The 25132-nt window shown below is 47.6% G+C and overlaps 1 protein-coding gene and 1 long non-coding RNA gene across 15 annotated transcripts in view; one reads left to right on the top strand and one right to left on the bottom strand.

Moving 5' to 3' along the window:
• LOC137480927 (uncharacterized) overlaps positions 1-25132 on the bottom strand; it is a 448694-nt gene that overhangs the window by 158074 nt on the left and 265488 nt on the right. The window lies entirely within an intron of this gene.
• ITPR1 (inositol 1,4,5-trisphosphate receptor type 1) overlaps positions 1-25132 on the top strand; it is a 162845-nt gene that overhangs the window by 62138 nt on the left and 75575 nt on the right. For 12 of the 13 annotated variants that reach the window (XM_068202353.1, XM_068202356.1, XM_068202354.1 and 9 more), the window contains 20 exons: positions 1045-1239; positions 4398-4649; positions 7001-7142; positions 8082-8235; positions 9043-9230; positions 10780-10918; positions 11081-11139; positions 11518-11679; positions 11780-11950; positions 12872-12937; positions 13646-13783; positions 15280-15405; positions 15776-15976; positions 17595-17846; positions 18379-18504; positions 19189-19317; positions 22210-22330; positions 23371-23555; positions 23756-23904; positions 24771-24882. In XM_068202353.1, the coding sequence (XP_068058454.1) occupies positions 1045-1239; positions 4398-4649; positions 7001-7142; positions 8082-8235; positions 9043-9230; positions 10780-10918; positions 11081-11139; positions 11518-11679; positions 11780-11950; positions 12872-12937; positions 13646-13783; positions 15280-15405; positions 15776-15976; positions 17595-17846; positions 18379-18504; positions 19189-19317; positions 22210-22330; positions 23371-23555; positions 23756-23904; positions 24771-24882 (3067 nt within the window). The remainder of the gene's footprint in view (positions 1-1044; positions 1240-4397; positions 4650-7000; positions 7143-8081; positions 8236-9042; positions 9231-10779; positions 10919-11080; positions 11140-11517; positions 11680-11779; positions 11951-12871; positions 12938-13645; positions 13784-15279; positions 15406-15775; positions 15977-17594; positions 17847-18378; positions 18505-19188; positions 19318-22209; positions 22331-23370; positions 23556-23755; positions 23905-24770; positions 24883-25132) is intronic. The other variant, XM_068202355.1, reaches the window with a different exon arrangement.

Consider the following 25132-nt stretch of genomic DNA (forward strand, 5'->3'; position numbering starts at 1 on the left):
GAAGCAGAAGGAGGGTGGTTCAAAGCTGAGCGGGCTGCTGGCACGTCCCAGGGCAGCAGGGAGTTAATTGTGGGATCCTCTTCCAACGAGGGAGCAGGGCTGGGGACAGCAGGTGTCTGCCAGGTGCATCCTCAGCCCCGCAGGCAGAAACCCGTCAGGTGTCTCCCGTTTGATCCAAAGCACGCAGACTTTGCAGGGAGGTGTGCAGGCTCCTGCTCTCTCCTCCCCCAGCTCTGAGGGCGCTCAGCTGGCGGCAGAGCAGAAGCTGCTCCAGCTCTGCTCACCTTTCCTCCCACTGAGGTGGGGTTTGGGTCTCCAGCTCTCCTCTGCCATTGCTGAGGCCTCATAGCAGGCACCAAATCCTGTTTGTCTTTGGTAAAGATGGCTTTATTCAATATATGTACTAGGGAATAGATAACCATTATCAAAATACTGCAAAAGGGAAGCAGGTAGTATTTAAAACACAAATGGCTGAGAGTATACTTGCACATTTAATTCTTGTCATGAAATCATAAAGGTTGTATTTATTTCCATGAGCTCTTAATATTGGTGCATCACTTATTTGCCCTTGAGTATTTTAATTTGGATTTTTTTCAGGTGTTGATATTTTCTTTGCTGGAAGCCTTTTTAGTATTGGTAGCTGATTTATTTGTAGTTACTTCATCACATAAACAGAAATAAGTTCTGATCCATTTGGCATTTATGGGGTACAGAATGAATCATTTTTTTCTTTCCCATATCTTTTCCTGGTCTGTTGAATGATCTTTGAAACAGTTCTCCTGTAAAGAAGGTTTTGAAAGTCCATTATTATGTGTCTTTAACTTCAGTGTTTATTCATCTTTTTCACTTGAAAGGAGCCAAAATGTTCATCATTTTAAGGTTGAATGGAAAGCTTATAATCTAATGCTTTTAATAATACACCCCAGTGATTTGGTGTAGTAAAATGCGACTGCTGAAAGGGCAAGATAGATTTTAGCAAGTGTCTTAAAAGAGATGTGAAGGATGCATGTGGGTCTGGAGTGTAACCCCCCTTTCTCCTGGCAGGCTGGTGCTCTCCCGATTTGAATTTGAGGAAGTGTCGAGTGGAGAAAATGCCCTGGAAGTTGGCGAGGACGAGGAGGAAGTGTGGCTGTTCTGGAGGGACAGCAACAAGGAGATCCGCAGCAAGAGCATCCGAGAGCTGGCCCAGGACGCCAAGGAGGGGCAGAAGGAGGACCGGGACGTGCTCAGCTACTACAGGTAACAGCACACGGCAGCTCAGAGCTCAGCAGGGCTGCCTGGGCAGGCCTGCGTGCACAGGGAGTGCCTGGGGAGGAAAGCTCCTGGTCCGTGCTCGAAACAGCCTTCAGAGAGGGAGGGTGGAGTCTCTCAGAAGTGAGAGCTGAAAGCACAAAGTTTTTCGTGGTGAGGAGTCTAGGTATTGACATGAGCCAGTTTAAACTGATTTTAAAAAATACAGTCTAGGCTTTGAGTGTGTTGAATTTCCCAAGCGCTTTGTGCTTGGTTTCCTGCTGGCGGATGTTGGAAAATCCCCTGCAGGCGACCACTGGGTTCCCTGTGTTCAGGGAGCACTTGGGGATTGCAGGATTTGGGTGTGTAGATGGCTGTGCTTTTGGTTTGCAAGGAGTCACTGCTGTTCTCTGTGCCTCCCGCTTTCTCTCCACGCCTTTAGTGGTCCTGTATTCCCAGCAGCACCAGCATGAAGTTGTGATGGTGCCCCAGGCTGGGTGTGGAGGGTTTGCACAGCCCAGGCCGTGCTTTGGGCAGCTCTGACATGGGTGAGGTTTCCAGATGACTTGACAAGACACCGAGTTCTTGGCATAGTAAGGTCAGGTTTCAGCCCAGACCAAATTCCTGTGTCTGGGTTATAAACTCCTGAGAGTCATTTGACCGACTCAGTTGTGGCAGTGCACAAAGCACAACTAGATTATTTTTTTAAATAACCATTTTATTTTGAATTGTTTCTTTCATTGAAATGATCCTTGCGGCAGAATTCCTATTACCTGGTTTTATTTGAGCCTGTTGGAGCTCAAAAGGAGACCTCTGAGATAAGTTTTTTAAAACATACTTGCTTTCAAAGTAGGTATTTGGCTTGGTTTTAAATAGAATTGATATATTTTGGTGTGTATATATATTGGTATAACAGTGGTAGTGCTGATTATTTTTTAGTCTACATTATACCTCAAACATGCTTAAAAGAAGGGCTTAGCATATGGTTTGGTTAAATTCCACGAGGACTACTGAAAATGAAAGGAGTCTGCTTTCAGTTAAATCTTCCTTTCTTTCGGAAGCCTCACACTTGCCAGTGCTGAGCAGCAGCCTGTGAGCACTGCTGGGCGCTGGGCACGTGCTTTGTGGCCGAGGGTGAACTATCGCTCTGCGGGCTGGCTGTGTGTCAGGTGCCAGTGGGCAGTTCATGGACTGAAAAGCTGAGGACTCCAGTTCAGTTTTTCTCTACCAGTTCTCTCACTGAAGGGAGCAGAGCTCAGTGGTTGTTCCATCAGGTACCTAAGTTTGGATGAGAGCACCCATCTGTGTTGCTGCCTCAGGGACAAGCGTGGCTTCAGCATCTGCAAGAAGCCTTTGGCCTTACGCAGTGTTTAGGCTGAGTTGCCTTAGGTGTTGTTTGCATTCTGCTGCAGCTTTCATAAAAAACATTATTTATTATTCCCTGGCAGGGTGGGCAGCCCTGGCACAGGTGCCCAGAGCAGCTGGGGCTGCCCCTGGATCCCTGGCAGTGCCCAGGGCCAGGCTGGACACTGGGGCTGGGAGCACCTGGGACAGTGGGAGGTGTCCCTGCCCTGGCTGGGGTGAAACAAGGTCACCTTTAAAGTGCCATCAGTGATTTTGTGATATTTAATGAGTGATTCTGTGTTATTTATTCTGTGCTGTTTAACTTACTCTGTTGTTCCATTGTTTGAGTGCTTTATTCTTTCCATAGTAAGGATGGAGCTGTATTACTAGACAATGTAATGTTATTTCTATTAATACAAGGGTATATCAGCACACTTTGTAGTACACTTTAAATGTATTTATATATACTTTATAGACATGCTTTTTATTTTTTATGCTTTGTTTTATATATATGCTTTATATGTATTATGTATATAAAGTGTACTTTATATGTATTTATACATGCTTTGTATCTAATGTATGAAGTACATTGTATATATATATTTATATATACTTTACAGTACTCAGGAAATTAAAGCTTCAAGCCCACATAAATGAAATCATACAATTTCTTTGTTTTCCTTTTTCTCTCCAAAGAGACCAGCTGATTCTCTTTGCTCTATATATACACTTTTTTTAAATGTATATAAAGTATACTTCATATATATTTATATATACTTTGTTTCTAATGGTTAAAGTACATTGTACATATATTTTTATATACTTTATACAGGAACTAAAATCATAATATTTAAGCTTATATGATTTATAAATTAAATAATATAATTTCTTCTTTTTTTCCTGTTCCCGCCTGAAGATATCAGCTGAACCTCTTTGCTTTATGTATATGCTTTATATATATTTTTATGTATATAAAGTATACTTTATATATATTTATATATGCCTATTTATATATATATTTATATGTGCTTTGTTTCTAATGGTTAAAGCACATTGTACATATATTTATATATACTTAACACAGGAAATTAAATCATAATCTTCAAGCATACATTAATGAATGCATATAATTTCTGTTTTCCATTTTCTCCCTGAAGATACCAGCTGAACCTCTTTGCTTTAAATATATATATATTTGCTTATATATATATTCTTTGCTTAAATATATATTTTTATGTACATAAAGTATACTTTAGATATATATGCTTTGTTTCTATTGGTTAAAGTACATTGTATATTTAGTTATATGTACTTTACACAGGAAATTAAATCGTGATATTCAACCCTACATAAATTAATGCATATAATTTTCTTTTTTTCCCTTTCCCCCCCAAAGATCCCAGCTGAACCTCTTCGCTTTATATATATTTTTTAATGTACATAAAGTATACTTGAGATATAGTTATATATGCTTTGTTTCTAATGGTTAAAGTATATTGTGTGTATATATATATATATTTATCTATACTTTACACAGGAACTCAAACCATAATCTTCAAGCCTACATAAATTAATGCATATAATTTCTTTCTTTTTTTCCATTTTCTCCCTGAAGACACCAGCTGAACCTCTTTGCTTTATATATATATATTTATGTACATAAAGTATACTTTAGATGTAGTCATATATGCTTTGTTTCTAACGGTTAAAGTACATTGTATATCTAGCTATATGTACTTTACACAGGAAATTAAATCGTAATCTTCAAGCCTACATAAGTTAAATCATGTAGTTTCTTCTTTTTCTCCCGTTTCCCCCCAAAGATACCAGCTGAACCTCTTTGCTCGAATGTGCCTTGACCGCCAGTATTTGGCCATCAACGAGATCTCGGGGCAGCTGGACGTGGACCTGATCCTGCGCTGCATGGCCGACGAGAACCTGCCCTACGACCTGCGCGCCTCCTTCTGCCGCCTGATGCTGCACATGCACGTGGACAGGGACCCCCAGGAGCAGGTGACCCCCGTCAAGTACGCCCGCCTCTGGTCCGAGATCCCCTCCGAGATCGCCATCGACGAGTGAGTGCCGCGCTGGGGCAGGGCTGGCGCTGCTGCGGGGCGCGGCCCAGGTGCACAGGGCGCCTTTTCACCCGCCCTTGTTCTCCACAGCTCGTGGCTGTGTGGGTCTCTGAAAGTACCGTGTTTCATTCTGATTTCTCTGTTCATACCAGCTCGGGGTTGTGTGGGTCTTTGAAAGTACCGTGTTTCATTCTAATTCTCTGTTCATACCAGCTCGGGGTTGTATGGGTCTCTGAAAGTACCATGTTTCATTCTAATTTCTTTGTTCATACCAGCCCATGGTTGTGTGGGTCTCTGAAAGTACCGTGTTTCATTCTAATTTCTCTGTTCATACCGGCTCGGGGTTGTATGGGTCTCTGAAAGTACCGTGTTTCATTCTAATTTCTCTGTTCATACCAGCCCGTGGTTGTGTGGGTCTCTGAAAGTACCGTGTTTCATTCTAATTCTTTGTTCATACCAGGTCATGGTTGTGGGGGTCTCTGAAAGTACCATGTTTCATTCTAATTCTTTGTTCATACCAGCTCGGGGTTGTGTGGGTCTCTGAAAGTACCGTGTTTAATTCTAATTTCTTTGTTCATACCGGCTCGGGGTTGTGTGGGTCTCTGAAAGTACCGTGTTTCATTCTGATGGGTTGGTGACTTGTTGCTGCTCAGTTCATTGGTTAGTAGTTGCTACAGGTCGCCAAAGGCTTTCTCCTCTGAAGGTGTTTGCGTTCTTGTCTCCTGGGTAGAAGATGCTTCCCGTGGGTACCACTCCCTCCTCTCCCAGGTGTGGGTTGGTTCTCATGGACAGGCTGATGAGCAGGCTGATTCTCACAGATCCTGGTCAGCCCAGCCGTCAGCTGTGCTTAGCCCAAGCACCAGGCCTGAGCCAGCACTTTACAAGGCTTTTTTTTTGGTAAGGTTTTACCATATGCAGCAGCTGCGGGCTTTTAAGGCAGCACCAGCCCTGAAGTCATGCGTTGTTTATAGAGTTGCTGTTTGTAAATAAATCAAACACCCCATAATGTGTTACTGAGAATTAAATGAGCTCCCTGTGTGTGGGGTGAGCCCAGTGGTCACAGCGTGTCTGGGCAATGTGACCTGGAGCTGGGCAGAGCAGGGGGGATTCGTCTCTCCTCCTGCCTCGTTTGGTTGAGAACCACAGAATTGTAAAGCTTGGAAAAGCCCATAAAGCTCGAGTCCAACGTGCAGCACTGAGCCTGTCCCCAGGTGCCACATCCACACGTCTTTGGAACATTCAGGGCTGGTGCTTCCACCACTGCCCCGGGCCCCCTGTCCCAGGGCTTGGCCACTGTTCCAGTGAAGACATTTTCACTAAAATCCCTCTAAAACTCCCTGATTTGATTCCATTTCCTCTGAGTGTGGTCCCCTCAGGACAGATTGTCCTTATGGGAGCTCACCACCACCACCACCACCAGGAGCAACGGAGAAGATGCTCAAACAAGGACATGGTCCTGAACATCCAGTGGAAAATCCTCTGGCACGGTGCTCAAAAACCTACACAAAGCCACAGCTGGAGCAGGCACATGGTTTCTTAACCACTTGTATTAACTCTGTAATTAATAATTCCAAATTTATAGTGCTCAGCTGTTCAGAGCTCTTTTTTTTTCAGTTGGAGAAAATGAACACCTGATATTGAAGTTACATCTTAGGAATTTAAGTCTTGTCAATGTTAATGCTGGCGTTCAGTGGTTTCGTGTATTTCCCTCCTTGCCAGCCTGGTTTTCTCTGCTGAGAGAGATGCAGTAAATAATAAATCAAATTTCAAGGCTGAAATATAAAAACCAAATGGTTTTAGCTCTGGCAGAGGCTCGCCAGTGATAAGTGATCAAACAGGAAGTATTTTGTGGGAGGTGGTGGGATTGTCCTTCTCAAAGTCACTCTGCACATCCTGAGAAAAACCCCTAGAGTTTATATTAAAAATTAATATCTGCTTTGCATATATATTGGTTTTATTTGGAGGAAAAATACGGCCCCCACTCAGCCTCTCTTGGCCACCCGTTCTCCTCAGTGCTGCACATCACTTGTCATTCTTTCCACTCAAATAATGAGGGTTGCTTTTTCTGGTTTTTGGGACAAAATTATCTTTTTTTTTTTGTTTGTTTTTTTCTCAAATGTTTTAAAATAGTACCTAATGAGCATATGGGATAAATCAACAAAAGCCAGGAAATTCTGGTGTCAGTGTCCTGACTCCCTCATTTGGATAAATTATTTACCAGCCTTCAGCTTTTCTTCGATTTTGACAAACCAATGAAAATTTGTACTGGGGGGAAAAGATCCCTGTGTATTTGCATGCTAAGTTTTGTTTTGTTTTCTTTTTTGTTTTGTTCTTTTTTTTCCCCTCTTCAGCTATGATAGCAGTGGAACTTCCAAAGATGAAATTAAGGAGAGATTTGCACAAACAATGGAATTTGTAGAGGAATATTTAAGAGATGTGGTGTGTCAGAGGTTCCCTTTCTCTGATAAAGAGAAAAATAAACTCACTTTTGAGGTAGTTATCCAGTTCTGATTTTATCCTATTCTTTTTTTTTTTTTTTTTGTGGAATGTTGGTTATTTTTTAAGCACCAGGTAGTTTGGCAAGTAATTAGTGAGTGTAATTAGTGAGTGCTGAGCCTCAGCTGGCTCCTTTCTGGGGTGCAAGTAACCCCAGTGAAGTTTGTGAGCTTGCAATGATGGTTCTTGAAATACAATTAAAGCGTGTCAGTTTATGTCTGAGGTTTGCAGCAGCCTTGTTTACTCTCTGGGCTCTCAGTGTTATTGCAAAGCTAGGCTTTACTGGAATAAATATCTCAAAAATTAAACACTGTTTGCACGCACAGAGAGTCTCCAGAGCTTATAGTGACGTTCACCAGGGGGAAAAAGTGTCCTGTGACTTACTGACCTGTTGAAATAGTCTGTGCAAATAAAATGTAGCAAATCCATGCAACAGATAACCATTAATTTAAGAAAAGCTGTGATATTCTGTAAAAAATACAGTTGATGCCATATACTTCTAATAATGGGGCTGCATAAATATTTACCCTGTATGTGATATTTTTATGTGGGTCTTTATGGGGTGGACTTGTGGGGAAACTTTATAGCTTGGAAGTTACAAAGCTCAGCTTTATGGGTCTGATGTCTTTTTTGTAAGACAATGATAAAAATTATCTGTACCTTCCCTCTAGTCTTGCCCTGTTTTATAATGAGACAAGTACAATTTGATTTTGTAGCTATAGAGTATCAGACATTAACTGCAAGCATTGGAGTATTTGTAGGCAAGCAGAAAACTTTCTGCTGTGATGTAGAACTAGACAGTGTTGCAGAATTCCCAGATATTGTGATAAATATGACCCTCAGCCAGGTTCTTGATCTTGTCACTGTGTTAAGACAACTTGACTGTGATAGCAAAATGTTTAGTATTAATCAGGCTTTTTATTGTTATTTTGGTAGGTTGTTAACTTAGCCAGAAATCTGATATATTTTGGTTTCTACAACTTCTGTGACCTCCTCAGACTAACCAAAATCCTCCTTGCTATATTAGACTGTGTGCACATCACTACCATCTTCCCTATTACCAAGATGGCAAAAGGCGAGGAAAGTAAAGGTAAGGCTGGAAGGTGTAGGACAAAGTTCTTGGGTGGCTCTGGTTCATCTCAAAACGTCACTGTGGGGTGGAACAATGAAGTCACACAACATCCTGAGCTGGAAGGGACCCACCAGGATCACCCAGCTCCTGGCCCTGCCCAGACACCCCAGATCCCACCCTGGGATCCCTGGAGCGCTGTCCAAAGGCTCCTGGAGCTCTGGGGCTGTGCCCATTCCTGGGGAGCCTGGGCAGTGCCGGCACCCTCTGGGGGAAGAACCTTTCCCTGAGCCTCCCCTGGCCCAGCTCCAGCCGGTCCCTGGGTGCTGTCCCTGTCCCAGGGAGCAGAGATGGGAGCTGCAGCCCCAGTGGGGTCTGACCTCAGTGTGCTCTGCCCCATCTGAGCAGACAAGAGATCTCAGCTGCTGCTCGTATCACTTCTCCTCTAGTCCCTTCCCCATCTTTGTAGCATCTAGGTGATTTCTAACATCTTTAGATCTTATATTTTGGTCCCCAAAACTGCCTCCAGGACTGGAGGTGAGGCTGCCCCAGTGCAGAGCAGGACAGTCCTCTCCCTCCCTGGCCAGTGATGCTGTGCTTGGAAATCTCCTTTCTGCCCATGGCTTGGTTGTAAAGCTGAGTGCTGCCTGTGATGGGAGAGGGCAGGGGGCTTCTCCAAGCACTGCAGTGCTTCTGTTGGCTTCCCCTGTCCCCAGGGTGTGGATGTGTGGTGTTGAGACAGTTTCCCTTTGCAGGACGTGGCCGGTCCTTGCCCTGTTAGTGCAGCCCCATTGCAGCACGCTAACCCTAGCTGTTTCCTCTCTGAAGGGAGCAATGTGATGAGGTCAATCCACGGCGTGGGGGAGCTGATGACCCAGGTGGTGCTCAGGGGCGGGGGGTTCCTGCCCATGACTCCACTGGCAGCTGCCCCCGAGGGGAATGTCAAGCAGAGCGAGCCGGAGAAGGAGGACATCCTGGTCATGGACACCAAGCTCAAGATCATCGAGATACTCCAGGTACCACGTGGATGCTGCTCCTCGTGCTGTCCTCCAGCATTAATTGTGTCCTGCTGCCTCTTAGTGTACTTCTGACTCTCAGACTGGGAACGTATTGCCAGGGTGACCTTGTCAGGCACAGGGCTCTCAACTTGTTTATGACAATATTGTGCCGTTATTGAAAGAATTTATCAGAAAAAAGTTTGCAGTAGACATTTGTGTATTTAGCAGTGATTTGTATCTGACTTGAGGCAGAGCTGTTGTTTTCCACCCTGTTGTCTTCCCAATTTCTCTTGAGTCTGCAGGGCCATCTCAAGTGCCCTGAGGAATGGGGAGATCTCAAGACTCCTCTTGGCAGAGCCATCAGCCTGACATGTATTTTCAGCATGCACAGCCAGGCTCTGTCTCTTCCATCTCTGGTTTTCTCACTTGTTCACGCCAAAGTCTTTGGGATGCACACGTTTTTTCCTCGTTATTGACTCAGAATTAATTGCACTGAGATGCATCTTCCCTCTCTGGGTGTGGGAGTCCTTTTTGTGCTCAGTAGCTTCACCAGCAAGGCCCTGGGGGTCAGAATGCTGCCAGAGCCTGCTGGGCGAAGGCGGGAGAGCAGCAGGAGAGCCGTGGTGTTCCTTCCCCGTGCCCCCGGGAAGCTCTGCCCTTCCCTCAGCAGCAGGTGCAGCACAGGGGAGGCTCCATTGCTTCCTTGCACCATTGCTAATTTTAGCTCAAGCCAGAGCTTCTCTCGTGGCCTGGCATGTGCAGGAGGATATTTCAGTGTGCCAGTATTCCCTGCTACCAGGGGACACTCAGACTGGCATTAAACATTCTCCCCAAAAGCTGCGAGAACTCCGAGTGTTCTTGGCCTTGTAACTCCTTCCTCAAGAGGAAGACCGTGGAGAAGGTGGTCTCTGCAGGCTGGAGGTTTCTGTGGCACCAGCTGGTCCAGCCCAGCTGAAGTGGTGACTTGTATGGCACAGCCTGGCTCCTGGCAGCTCGTGTCCTGCTCCTGTGTCCCAGCGCCCCGGGAGAACAGCAGCACGTGTGCAGGATGGAGTGGAAATGCTGCTTTCCTTTCCTCAGGGACGGGGTGAGGATGCCAGCATCACACAGGAACGAGGCACCAAAACCCTGCCAAAATGTTTCAGTCATCAGTATTTATTATGTGTGTGTATCATGCTCGTTGAAATCCCTGGAAAATATTACTGAATTCTGGGGGTTTTGAAGGAGGCATTTACATATCTTGGAAGGATGGAATCCCAGAATGGTTTGTGTTGAAAAGGACCTTGAAGCTCATCCAGTTCCACTCCCTGCCATGTGCAGGGACGCCTTCCAGGGTGCTCCAAGCTCCATCCATCCTGGCCTTGGGCACTTCCAGAGGTCCAGGGGCAGCCACAGCAGTTCTGGGCACCCTGTGTCAGGCCCTCACCGCCCTGGGTAACTCTTCCACGTTAAATCCACATCTCTGCTCGGCTGATGTTGCACTTTGGTAGCTCTGCTTTGTGTGAATGGTAGATGTGGTGGAAACACCCAGATTATTTCAACATTTTTCCTACTTCTGTGTCATCAGTTTATTCTGAACGTGCGGTTGGACTACAGGATCTCCTGCCTGCTTTGTATATTTAAACATGAATTTGATGAAAGCAATGCCCAGATGTCTGAATCCCCCACTGGAAGCAGTAGTCAAGAAATGCCAGCTAATGTACCAGGTGGGTTATTTGGCAAGGAATGAGGTGGTGTGGCTTAGGGAAGACTCTGGAATGTTCAGGGGACTTTTCAGGTCCCCACTTGCTGTTTGAAATGTTTTTAAGCTGGAAAAACAGCCTTGCTGCGACTCTGACCTCATGTATTTGTCTTGTTTGTTTTTTCAGGAGCCCTGGACTTCGAACACATTGAAGAACAAGCTGAGGGGATCTTTGGTGGAAGGAAAGTATCTCTTCACAGGGGCTAATCGAGGGGGAGTCCCCAGGCTGGAGGGCTCCCAAGGAGTGGGAACTGGGAAAAGGCTTCATTTTCCTAAGTGGCCTTGATGCAGCTTAGAGTAGGGTCCATTTGGATCCAGAGATAAGGAGCAGTTCTGGGGTTCTCCAGCCAAAAGGATCATCAGGAGAGGGCTCTGTGCTCTGGGTGAAAGCCAAGGTGCAGGATTAGTGCATCTCAGCTCGATGCTGCAATGAAATCTCAGTCCAATTTCCCCCTTATTTAAAAGTAAGAAAAAAAAGGTTTTCTGCCACTGCTGAGAGGACTTAGAACCAGCTGGGACCCTCAGTCTAATGTGCTGGTTAACTCCTGCTGTGTTTCCAGTGAGGAGAACACCCCTCTGGATTTGGATGATCACGGGGGCAGGACTTTCCTCCGGGTCCTGCTGCATTTAACGATGCACGATTATCCTCCCCTGGTGTCTGGTGCACTGCAGCTGCTCTTCAGGCACTTCAGCCAGAGACAAGAGGTCCTTCAGGCTTTCAAGCAGGTACCTGTGTGTCTGGAGAGAGTTATTCCTCATCTGAATGTATTTATGGCAGCTGAACCCAGCTCTTCTTGTGCAACTAATGGCTTTGCCTCCCTGTAAGGTTCAACTGCTCGTTACCAGCCAAGATGTTGACAACTACAAGCAGATCAAACAAGATTTGGACCAGCTGAGGTCAATAGTGGAGAAATCTGAGCTCTGGGTGTACAAAGGCCAAGGTCCTGATGAGGCCATGGACAGTGTGCCAGGTGAAAACGAGCACAAGAAGAAAGAGGTAATTGGGTTGTGTTTGTGTGAATTTGGGGTGGGTATTTGGAGGGTGTAGCTGCTGTCAGAGCTGTGACAAGGCCCACCTTCCCAGCACACTGCCTAGGTGAGGTTCTCTCTACTGCTTTCAGGTTGAGGCAGGAATGAGAGGAGAACTTGAGCCAGGTGATGCCCAGTAGCAGCCCCTGAGATGTCACCTTTAGGGTCTAACAGGGCTGGTTTGGGTTTGCTCTGGCTCCCCAGCTGTGTCCTTTCAGCACTGACCAGTGGCAAGGGATTTGTGCAATCAAAAGTACCTCAAGTAAGGTAAGGGCAGAGCTGTGAACTGCTCAGGTGATGCATTTTGAGTCATGGCACTTGATCAAATGACAGCAGAGAACTGTGCTTTAGCTCCACCTGATATCACAGGATTTCCCCCACGTGCACATCTGGTTTAGAACTCTTGGAGCATCTTTTGCTTCCATATAATTTGCAATCAAATAGGAAAGGCTGGATGAGGGGATCCAAGAAGCAGTCCCTGGTTTAGGAGTGTTTATTGCTGGAAGTAAATACAAGTAATCCACTTGTTGCTTTTCTTGTACACATTGCTGTGAGGAATCTCTTGGTATTTGTGCAGTGACAGTTTAATAACAATAGAGAAGGAGAGAAAGGAAGGGCTTTTTCTGAGGGGAGACTTGATTAGAGACAGAATGTGACAGGCAAAGGATGGGAGGTTGCTGGCTCTGAAATCATTCCTCCCTCACCTTATTTTGTGTCCTAGAGGTCAATGTGACTTGACAGGATAATTGTATGTATTTTTCTGAGGCTGTCAGCTGGAGGATGACAGTCCTTCCCAGGAGGAGAGCGGGCGCTATCCTAGAACGGTAATTTTAGCCTTCATGTAGACAGTAGTATAAGCTACTAATAAATTGTCTGATTTTATCCTCAGGAAGGTCACAGCAAGTCTCAAAAGCCTGAAAGTACTAGCAGCTACAACTACCGGGTAGTAAAAGAGGTAAAACTTTGCTTCTTGATAGTTCACTGGAAGTGTAAATGAGTAACAGAGCTCTGGAGAGCTGCAGTCAGAGGGAGGCACCCAGGAAAGTCTGAGTCATTCTGCCATTGTGGAAACTATTTGCTGAGTAATAACAAATCCCAACTTGAATGAGAAGCCAGGATAGAATAAGCACGATGTGTGTATTCTTTCCTTAAGAATGGATTAGTGAGAAGCACGACGTTTGCTGCTGTTTCAATGGCAACACAATATTTTTATTGTTAAGGACTACAAAGGCAGTAAGCAAGGGGAGAAGCCATTTAATTTGCCCTGTCCTGAGTACCTTGCACTCAAAGCCACTGTGCTGTTGAAATTTAATGTAGAAAATACCAGGTGAAGAACGTGCTGTGGTGCTGGTGTGGTGTGAGCTGAAGGTGTGTCTGTGGCTCTGCTGTGGAGCTTGATGTTGGGTTCACTTGACATGGCTGAGTTCTGCAGGAGCATAGAGTCTCAGAATTGTTCAGTGTCCTGAGGTGGAAGGGACCCACAAGGATCATCCAAGTCCAGCAGCCCTAGTCAGATGCCACGGATGGAGCCTGGGCCACGAGGGGCTGCCTGGAGCCGCTCTGCTCCGTGCAGATGAGTTGGTCCCTGTTGCTGCTCTCTGGGACCTGGCGTTCTCTGGAAGAAAAGCCAGAGTTGGGGCTCTGAGGCCAGTGTCTCCTGCAGATCCTGCTGCGGCTCAGCAAGCTCTGCGTGCAGGAGGGGGCCTCGGTGAGGAAGAGCAGGAAGCAGCAGCAGCGACTCCTGAGGAACATGGGAGCTCACGCCGTGGTGCTGGAGCTGCTGCAGATCCCTTACGAGAAGGTGGGGCTTTGTGTCACGTTGACAGGCTTTTCATACCTCCTCTGAATCTTCCTGAACCTCCTCCCTGTAGATTGGATGCACAGAGGCTGGTTTGTGTAGCCTCATAGTCTGTAGAATACCCACTCTCAGACATAAGGAGCTCAGACAAACTCTCTTTATCTGAAGCCTGTGACTATGTAGATTGCCTGAAGAAATATTCACGCATTGTACTTCAGAATTAAGGCTCAGCTCTGAGCTTTTCATGTGAGGCAGGTGCTGCCTTGAGGCTAAGCTGTGTTGGTGGAAGCAAGACCCTCGTTGTGAGTCAGCTGTGTGAGCACCATCCTGGGAGCAAGGGGGGAAGCGAGGGTGCCTGGTCCCCCAGGGCTTTTATGAGCAGTAGATACAGGACCCCCCCAGCTATAGAGTCCTAAACTCCCCCTTAGAGGTGAATGAATACCCACTGGCTCTCCAGGTGAGGTGTGGTGCTCCTAATCAGCCTAATCAGGGCTAACACTTGGCAGCTGTGCAGGTTGGACCCACTGGGCCTGGGTTGTGCCTGTGAGCCTGCAGAGCACCAGGCTGTGCTGACACAGCACACCCCAAGGTCATCATCGCATTGGCTGCTCCTTAGTTACAGGTGACAGGTATTTATCAGTACAGAGGTGAGGCACCTCTTCACATTTTCCTGGTCACTCTGCCGTCCTCTGTTCCAAACTCATCAGGTTTCTGAGAACCAGTAATTCTACACAGTAGCTTTGATTAATGTTCATTCTCGTGGTTTGTTGCGTCATATTTTGCTAAAAAATTGGCAGCAGAAACGTCCTTCAGCACCTCCTCATCACCTTTCTTTCCCCTGCATGTGAATGTGCATCAGACAGGCAGTGTGGAAGGGGTTTCACCCTTGGAAAGATACGAAATTCCTTAAAGTAAAAGCAGACAGTAATTTTCCAACGTGCAGCTCCTGCCACCGGCGGGTTGGGAATCCACGCTGACGTCAGAGGAAGGGCACCGGTTCCTCAGCGGTGCTTGGAGGGCTGCGAGGAGCGTGGAGGTTCCAGTAAAGAAAATGGGGCTGAGCTGGTGCAACGGCAACTTTCCATCCCTGCTTTGCCACGAGCTTCCCCGAACGTGGCTGCGGGAAGGCGCTGCAGTGGACGTGGCAGCTTTCCTGGGCAGCCCCGAGGTGATGATGTGTGGTTTGGCCAAGGGGCTGGGATGTTCAGAGGAGCAGAAGTGACTAAAGCACGTTGCTGGCAGGCCTGGCTGTGGAATAGGCACTTTTAGAGAGTAAACTACTGTAATTTCTATTATGGCCTTTATTTTTGACGCTCTTTGGAAGCGTGGAGCTGGCCCAGCTCATCCCAAACGTCTGTGAACTGGGTGGAGGTTTGTTTTCCTTCAGGGTGTGAGAGACGTGACAGCTCCCTTGCTGGAGCTGTGGCTCATCCTGTGCTCACCTCAAGGTGAACCTTTGGATTCTTTTTAACCCCTTCTTCTTTGTCATGCAATGCCAGGCTGAAGACACGAGGATGCAGGAGATAATGAAGCTTGCACACGAGTTCCTGCAGAACTTCTGTGCTGGGAACCAACAGAACCAGGCCTTGCTGCACAAGCACATAAACCTGTTCCTTAACCCGGGGGTAAGGATAACCTCAGGCCATGATTTATTTTTTTGTTCTAGCAAGAGAAGGGACTGAATTGTCCTTGGTGATACCTCTGGGGCTATTCTGTTGCAAGACTGGTTGAAGAGGTCACGTTTTGTTTTCATTCTAAAGCCTCAAAAGTTGGCAAGACGTTTGTTTAGGGCAGTTTCAATGTAGAAAGTTCAAGAGGCTGAAGTGGAGTGAAAAATAGGCTGAGATAGGAGCAGTGGTGTTGAAAGCTGAGGTCCTCAGCAAAGTTCCCTTCAGCCCTGTGCTTGCAGGAGTGTTGGCTTTACCCTAAGCCCAGTGGGGATGTGGTGGGTTGTTCATTTTCTGATCTTTTGCTCCCTTTCATCCCCTCCATCAGATCCTGGAAGCAGTGACAATGCAGCACATTTTCATGAACAACTTCCAGCTCTGCAGCGAGATCAACGAGCGCGTGGTTCAGCACTTCGTCCACTGCATCGAGACGCACGGCAGGAACGTTCAGTACATCAAGTTCCTGCAGACCATCGTCAAGGCAGAGGGGAAATTCATTAAGAAATGCCAAGATATGGTAATGGCTGAGGTGAGAGCTGCAGAGATTTGCAGGGTCTGAACAGAAGTTTGCACATAGCAGTTGGTGAACATGACAAATTGATCCTCTCGCTTCGGGGACTGCCAAGAAGCTGACAGCTCTCACCATGCAAAAAGAGCATTACAGCTCCCGGGAAGCTCAGGCTTTTTGTGACCAAAAGCTCTCTGAGCTCCTGACTCACAGGTGTAACGAGGGGTTGGTTGTTAATGGCACGAGTTACTTCCCAGGCCTGTACCCAGCAGCTTGTAGGTGGGGTTATGAAGCAAGGGTGCCTTTGTCTAGCAAAATTGGCTTGAAGAGAAGTAGTTTAATTTCAAGATCACTAAAGCAGAAGGAGAATTTTACCATGATAGCATTTTGATGGGAGTTTTCTTATGAAATCTTAGAACCACCAGAGAATCACCTTCCACTATCCCAGGGTGCTCCAAGCCCCATCCAGTCTGGCCTTGGGCACTTCCAGGAATGGGGCAGCCCCAGATTCTCTGGGCAACTGTGCCAGGCCCTCACCACCCATATTTTTTCTGCCATCTAAACCTGCTCTCAATTTGAAGCCATCCCCCTTTGTCCTGACTCTCCAAGCCCTTGCAAACAGTCTTAGCAAGATGTGCTTACTCAGCTGTTCAAGTGTGAAGGGGAGGAAGATGAGGGTTGGCTTTTGGTGTGTGAGTAACTGGACACTGGGGAGCCAGGATAAAAGGGAGCGGTAAGAGAAGGGTGAATTAATGCCTCTAAGGGGTGTTGGGTGGGATCTGTTTGGCAGATCTGCACATCTGATGGAATGTTTTGGCCTCCTCAGCAGGGGGAGCCCCAGGATCAGATTTGTCCAGTCTGGCTTTTGAGCATCAGTCCTGATGGGTGGATCTAAAATCTTTCATATTTTGTTGTTCAGCTCCAAACCAGCTCCATGAGCTTCTCAACACTTGGTTGAGTGTGAGATGCTCAGCAAGGGGCTCCCCCAAGGTCAGCAGCTGCCCTGGGGTTTTTTTCCTACATCTTACCCTGCTGTTTTTCCCAAAGCCTGTGCGAGGACAGCCCTGGATCCCTCCAGCTGTGTGCTCAGCAGTGCCCAGCCTGGACCAGGGCTCAGTTTGCTCCCTCTCCTTCCCTTCCTGGAGTTCCAGGAGGTCTGAGCTGCTCTGAAGTTGTGGCCAGCCAGGTGTGAAATGTGAAGCTGATGGAAATCTTCAGTGACTCGACGTGTCACTCCCTGGCCTTGGAAAATGGCTGGTGTTTGTTGGGAAGGGTGGAAGGAGTGAGCCCTGCAGTCCTCCCATCCCTGTGCCCTGGGCAGCTCTCCACCAGCACAGGGCTGTCCACAGCTGCGTTAGGAAGTCACCTGGGGTGGCAGATGTGAAATGGAAAGGCACAATGGAAAGTCACAAACTTCTTGGCACAGCTTCTGGCTAGCAGGCAGCTGGACTGGCTGTGAATTTCCTCAGTGGTTCAGAAGTGGTCAGTTAAATGGGAAATGTCCTCCTTGTCCCTGAAGGCAGTGCCCAGCTGCCCTGAGGGGCTGGGGAGCAGCAGTGGGACAGCCCCCAGCGAGGGGGATGCTGTGGGGGGATGCCAGGCTTGGCTCTGCTGATGGAATGTTCTCCTTGCCCCACAGCTGGTGAATGCAGGGGAAGATGTGCTGGTGTTCTACAACGACAGAGCCTCCTTCCAGACCCTGGTGCAGATGATGAGGTCGGAGAGGGACCGGATGGATGAGAACAGCCCCCTGATGTACCACATCCACCTGGTGGAGCTGCTGGCCGTGTGCACAGAGGGCAAAAACGTCTACACAGAAATCAAATGCAACTCCCTCCTCCCTCTGGATGACATTGTCAGGGTGGTGACCCACGAGGATTGCATACCTGAGGTGAGGGCTTAGAGGAGAACTGGGCTGTTTGTGTTTGAAATGTACTGGGTTTTGGGTGAGAGAGGGTTGATACTGCTGGGCCTGGCCTGGCAAGGGGGTTGGTGCAGGTGGGCAGCGAGCTGGGAAATGAGTCCTTCCCTGCTGCTGCTGTTGGCACTCCCAGCCAACCTGGATAGTCAAGTTAAATCCTTTTATATTTCCTCCTTACCCTGAAAGTGGGAATGTGATGCTGTACTTGGTTATTTTATAGGGTTCTTGAGGCAGAGAGGTTTATGGATGTGCTGCTAACCTTGAACAGATGGTTCTGCAGAACTGGAAATTATTATTATGCTGACGTTTTGTCTGCAGTAATCCTGGTGGTTTTTTATTGGATGGTGTCTTGCTATTCATGGCATTAAATTTCACCAGTGTTTAAGTGAAAGGAAGAAGTAGAATTCCAAATTATCTATGTAGCACTTTTAATGTGACATTATATTCATTCATGCCACCATTCAGGTTCTTATTCATTATGAATTATTTTCTGTACTTTTAGGTCAAAATAGCCTACATCAACTTCTTGAATCACTGCTATGTGGACACAGAAGTAGAAATGAAAGAGATTTACACCAGTAATCACATGTGGAAGCTGTTTGAGAACTTCCTGGTTGACATCTGTCGGGTAATGTATCTGCACCAAGGAACTGAATTCAGAAAGCATAAAAACCTCTTTATTCCAGAGCAGTAAGGATAAGAGATTCCAGTGCATCAAGGCAATAAGTACCCTGAATACTCTGTTCCTGCAAATATGTGCCTCCTTTTCCTTGTGCCTGTGGATTTCATTAGTCATATTCCATGGAACACGTTCATATTTTCCTTTTGAAAAGAAAAAAATCCGAGCCCAAACCAAAGCTCAGCGAAGCTCCACACCCTGCTCCTTTGTCCAGTGCCTTTTCTGTCCTGCCACCTGGCCTGCTTATTCTGGCCAGCCTCACTGAGCTCCTTCCTGAGCAGCGCTCAGCGTTTTTTGGCAGGTCAGGACAGATTGTTTTCCAGGCTTGGTGTTTATTTGGCCATATGGCTTTTTGCCTGGGATTCCAAGTATTTCCCCATACGAAAGCATGACACCTCAGTCCTCCCCATCCTGCTCTTGCCTTCCTCCAAGACGCTGTGGTTTTTTCCCTCCCCCAGCCGTGCTCTGGGCCAGCGCACCAAACCAGGAGCAGCGCCGGCTCTGCTCTGGCGTGGGCTGGAGATGCAGAGCCCCAGAGTGTCTGAACTGGGACCAGGACAATGTGAAATGAGGAACTCCAGTCTCAGCTGCCGTGGTGAGCTGCCCCTGACCCTGCTCTGGTTTGTGCTGCAGGCCTGCAACAACACCAGCGACAGGAAGCACGCGGACTCCATCCTGGAGAAGTACGTGACCGAGATCGTCATGAGCATCGTCACCACCTTCTTCAGCTCCCCCTTCTCCGACCAGAGCACCACCCTGCAGGTGGGGAAGTGCTCGGGGGCACAGCAGGGCGAGCACTGCCAGGGCACTTGTGTTCATTCCACTTTGGGGCCGTTTACAGTGCAAAGGAAGCACAGGGTGCTGTAATAGGGGAGCAAATACGTCGCAGTTCTTGGTGACCAGGCTGGTTGTTTTTGCTGTAGGAATGGAAAAACACGTAGGTCACAGTAGAAATGTTCTTCTAGAAAAGCTCAAATGTCCCTTTAATTCATCAGTGGATTCAACTCTGTGCTACCACCAAGGTCTTTTGTAGAGAGTTCTTGTGTCTCACTGAATCCCAGAATGGTTTGTGTTGGAAGGGACCTTAAAGCCCATCTCATCCAGCCCCCTGCCACAGACACCACAGAGGGAGCAAGGGTGATTGATTAAGGACAGAATATTTTACAGAAAGATTCTAATTGCCCTTAAAAAAATATTCAGAACAAAACTCTAGAAGCTGTCATGTGTCTCACTGAGTAGATTTTTGCCTAGTTCAGAAGTTGGGGACATATGAAGGAGGAGTTTGGAACACTTGTGAAGGGGAGAAGGCAGAGATTGGTACAGCAGAGCAGCAGAGTCAGGATGTTGCCCTAATATTTATATTTGCACAGAGATAAAAGTCCTTTATGCATAAATAACTTTCTGGGAGGGTGTGGGTGGAGTGGTCAGGTGTCTGGCAGCTCTGGCAGGAGGTTGAGAGGGGCAGTTGTTGAAACTTGATGCAACCTGGTAGTGCCCAGGGCAGGTGTTGACAGTGCAATCTCCAGGTCTCAAAGCTCACCCAGTCCTACCCCTGCCTGTCTCTGACCTCACCTGAGTGAGCAGTGCAGCAGCTGATTTGCTCCTCGGGTGGCTTTGCTTGCTGTTGCCCATCACCTTCAGCGCTCATCAAAGAAGTGAGAAATGGAGACTGTGGCCTTGTCCCCAGGCTCTGCCCTTCCCTCTGTGCCATGTACCCGAGCTGCCCTGCTCTCACTTGTCATCTCTGAGATGCAGCATTTGAATACACATCTTGCCATCCCATTTTAGCCATCTGTTAATGTTATATCAGCAGTTTTTCTTTAGTTTCTCAATCTCCCCCTCTGTCTAGCAAGATGAAGTCACTTGGTTCACCTCTTTTCCCATCTCAGTTGATAGATCTGCCTTGTCCTAGATTCATCTTTCCTCTGCATCTCCAAGTTAAAAGTGGTTTCTCTCCCTTTTCCTGCCTGTCAATACTCTTGTCTATACCCAGGGATTCTCCCCCACGAGGAGCACAGCCTGTTGTCCCACCTGCCCGGTGTCCATCCCTGCTCCAGGTGGGATTTCCTCCCCACTGAGGTGCTGCAGGTGGGCTGATCTCTGTAGGCAAGGGATGTGGCCACTCTGCCCCTTCAGTCCCTCCCTGCCCTTCCTGCTGCACCTTCTCATCCCAGCCAGCCTCCTCTTGCCTCCTGCTCCCTCATGTCAGGGCTTGTTTGACTGAAATTCTTCCTGCCCTGAGTCAGCCTTGCTAGTTCAGGGAACACCTTGTCCATCCATCATGTGGTTCAAATTGCATAAAATTAGGAGAACACAGATCTCTTGGCAAAGGACAGCTGCCCACAGCTTCTCTTTAACAAACATTGTTCAGCCTGTTTGCCTCCAAAGTTGTTGCTGCCCAAGGTTTCCCTTCCCAAGTGGAGAAGGAGAGATGAGGGACGTGGAATAAATTTCCTATTTGATTTATTGGCCTTGTTTAAGCAAATGAAACATCTTAAAGGGTTTTTAAGACCAGAAAGTCTTGAGACATGAACTGAAAAGGAATACGTGGGTGGTTTAAATCCAAACATGCAGGTATTTTCAGGGCCCTGGGTGAATGCTGTTGTTTGCCACGGTTTTTGGTGTTTGGCCTATTTCCAGAAAGGATAATGGATACTTGCTTCTTAGCAATTTTGGGGGCTTGAATTTTGGTTCTCCTCCTGTGCATTTTGTAATGGTGTTTTATTTACTTGATCTAATAGATTTAATTAGCTAATATATTTGGCTTTTTACTCTAACTCCACTTTTTTCTTGCAAACAGGCTTTACTGTTGGCCAGAATAAATGAGGTATTTTTTCCCGGTTGTGGTGTTTGCACTGTGGTGTAGTTCCTGTAGCTGATAGAAGCATTCTATAGCTAGTGGGCACAGGGACACAGGGTATTCCCTCTCAGCTTGAAATATTCAAAATGCTCTTTCCTCTACAGGCTGTAATATGTTGTTCTACTAGGTAATCACTTTACAAAACCAAATGGAGTTTTGGTCACTCTTGTTGGGCAGCTGCAAAGGTGAAGGAACAGAGCTCATGGGCTTGGGTGTGTTGGAGCAGCTCACCTGTCTGTAGTGGAAGATCACCTTGTGAAATTCAGGGGTGAAAACCACTCTTTGATTTTGGCTGATCCGTAGCAGCTGCACTAACCACTGCCTGTGTTCCAAATAACACACAGTTGCTTTCCCAGTGAATTGGATACCAGCGAATAATGCTGGCAAGGGTGAGTTTCCAACTCTGGAGCTCTGCTGTCACACAGCCAAGCCCCATTTACCTGTGGCCTCTTGAGTCAGCTGCTGGTCAACACTAAAAGAGGAATCTGTGTGCCAGGGTTGCTGATAGCTCTGATAAAACAGATGAAGGTGACTGCTCACTTCCTTTGCTTAGTCAGTCCTCAATTACCAGGGCTTTCTGCTTCAGAAGCTCCTGTTTCATGTTTCCCTTCCAGCACTGGTTCCCACCCTTCCCATCCAGCTGCTGATCCCATGGTAGATACCCTCCACCACGGGGAGTTGCCCAACAAGTGCTGCAGACCAGCTGGAAGGGACTGGAGAGTGCCAGCTGGGGCTGGGACCAGCTCAGCCCTGCTCTGGGGCGAGGCTGTGACTGTGCTGTGCTTGCCTTGCAGACTCGGCAGCCCGTGTTCGTGCAGCTGCTGCAGGGGGTGTTCAGGGTGTACCACTGCACCTGGCTCATGCCCAGCCAGAAGGCCTCTGTGGAGAGCTGCATCCGGGTGCTCTCTGACGTAGGTAAGGAGAGGGGGTGAGCAGAGCTGCCTGCTCCAGGACTGGAGCATCCAGGGCTGGCTGCTGGTGTGTCGTCCTGCCGCAGGGACAGTGTCCTGCAGGGTTTGTGTCCTGCAGGTGCCACCTGGGGGTAACTCATACTCCAGGCTTGATAGATGCTGACAGATCGTCTTGGTTCAGCAGTGGGTGTTGTCACGGTCACCTGAAGTGCTTTCTCTGTCTAACCTCACAACTCCCTGCAGTCCTGTTGATGGTTTTCATGGAATCGCTGAGATTGGGAAAGTCCTCCAGGATCACCGAGTCCCCGCTGTGCCCGGTGCCCACCTTGTCCCCAGCCCAGAGCTCTGAGTGCCACCTCCAGCCCTTCCTTGGACACCTCCAGGGATGGGCAGTCCAAACCTCCCTGGACTGTTCCAATGCCTGACCACCCTTTCCACGGAGAAATTCCTCCTGCTGTCCGGCCTGACCCTCCCCTGGTGCAGCTGGAAGTGCCACTCCTGCCCATAAATATGCTCCACTTTCAGTGTCCACAAGAGTAGCTTGTGCTGGCTTTGGGGTCAAGTTCTGCTGCTGTGTGTCCACGTGTGCCAGCACAAGTTGTTGGGGGTGTGTGTTTAGGAACAGATTCCTACTCCCACACTTCTAACAACAGTAACAGCTCTGAGGTGTGGAAGCCTCTAAACATAATCCTGCCCAGGCCTGACCCTGCACGGGCACTGAGAACTGTCCTGTTTAAAATGCACTCAGTGCACCACTGTGGTCACCACTAAAACACAAACTCAGGTGACACATACAAATGGTTTTTTAACACCTCTCTGGGCAGCCCTTTCTAATGCTTTACAACCCTTTCTGGAAAAAAAAAAATTGCTGATGTCCTAATGTCCCAGTGTCTAATCTAAACCTTCCCTGGTGCAGCTTGAGGCTGTTTCCTCTCAGCCTGGGAAGGAGAGTTTGTAGAAGGAAGGGACTGCATGGACCTTTGTCCTGTTCTTGAGCTGGGTCATGGCTCAGGGTCTCAGTTCCCACTATTTGGCTTGTTGCAGCCAAAAGCCGAGCGATTGCCATTCCCGTGGACCTGGACAGCCAGGTGAACAACCTGTTCCTGAAGTCCCACAGCATCGTGCAGAAGACTGCCATGAACTGGCGGATGACGGCGCGGAACGCCGCGCGCAGGGACTCGGTGCTCGCCGCCTCCCGGGACTACAGGAACATCATCGAGAGGCTACAGGTGACTGCACAGCCCCCCCGCCCCCTGCAGGGGCACAGCAAAACTGGAAACCTCACCTGACCGAACCCTGAGGTCTTTAATTCATTCAGGCAGGACAGACCTAATTGTCCTGTCCCTCACCCGCCGTTAGTAAAACGACTTCAGCTCTAAATGTGTGTGTTGTTGATGTTTGTCTGAACCTGGCTCTGGCTGTTTCCTAGGACATAGTGTCAGCCTTGGAGGATCGCCTGCGCCCTCTGGTCCAGGCAGAGCTGTCAGTGCTGGTGGATGTGCTCCACAGGCCTGAGCTGCTCTTCCCAGAGAACACGGATGCCAGGAGGAAATGTGAAAGTGGAGGTTTCATTTGCAAGTAAGTTGTCTTAGAGGTCTGGCTTGTTTTGCTTTTTCCCAGTCTTCCTGTGCCCTGTGGAATGGAGCCCTCTTGCCCAGATTGGTAAATACTTGATATCCTCTGAAATACCTGTAAAAATCGGGTTTTTGTAGTATGGTCAAGGCAATTTGTCCTTGGTGGGGAAGAAAATCTGCTTGTGAGAAAGGGGAAAGCTGGTTGATATGTTCTCCCAACTAATGCTTAAAAATGCCTGTTTGCTGCAGGATGCAAATGTCCTGGGCAATTGTATAAATGAGTTACATTTTGATCTGATCCAGTTCTTGATACGTGCCTTCACCCCAGGAATGTTCCTGAGGTGCTGGGTGAATACCTCAGGATCAGCTGTTGTCATGAGCATCACCACGGCTAGAGGGAAGGAAAGGGGAAGATTACAAGGTCATTTAGAGGGCAATTCACAGCAAATCCAGCTTCTCCCATCACCTCCTGGAGGGGTGGGCTCTGTACAGAGGTTGTGGAAGCTGGGCACTGAGTTAGTCCCAAGTGCTGGCTGGGATGGATTTGGGATTGTGCCCTCCAGGGCTCTCCGTCTGTTTTTACTGAGTGGAATAGATTTCTCACTGTTAACTGGTTGTTCTGGAGGACCCTCGGCTCCTGGATCCCACTGACTCCTTGCTGCCTGCAGCCAGAGGGATTTTTTGGCTCTTTTCCTGCCCACAGCTCTCCCTGGTAGCTGTCAGGTGTTGCTCTGGAGAGAGGGCTCCAAAATGGTTGTGTAACAGTATGATGGTAAACCTTGTTTGCAGCATAAACCAGTGAAGATAAGCACATAAATCTTACCCCATTTTTAGAATATTTGCACTAGCATGATGGATGGCTTTTTTCAGGTTAATTAAGCACACAAAGCAGCTGCTGGAGGAGAATGAGGAGAAACTGTGCATTAAGGTATTACAGACGCTCAGGGAAATGATGACCAAAGATAGAGGCTATGGAGAAAAGGTAAGGTACAGTCCATCATTCTCTTAAACACTGGCTTTATTCAGTAAAGGAAAATAAAACTCCTGCTTTTTCAAGCTGTTTTGTATGTGTAAACACTTCTAGGCTGGAGCAGGGACAAAACATTTTTACTCAACTAATACCTTTCAAATCATATTTGAACTTAAGCTTGTTTGTGGTGCTTTTCTTCTTGAGACTGGCAAGTTTAAGTCTAATCCCTGCAGTTTCTGGCACTCTAAAATATCAATTTTGT

Source organism: Anomalospiza imberbis, chromosome 11 (genome assembly GCF_031753505.1).
Source record: "Anomalospiza imberbis isolate Cuckoo-Finch-1a 21T00152 chromosome 11, ASM3175350v1, whole genome shotgun sequence".
NCBI lineage: Eukaryota > Metazoa > Chordata > Aves > Passeriformes > Viduidae > Anomalospiza > Anomalospiza imberbis.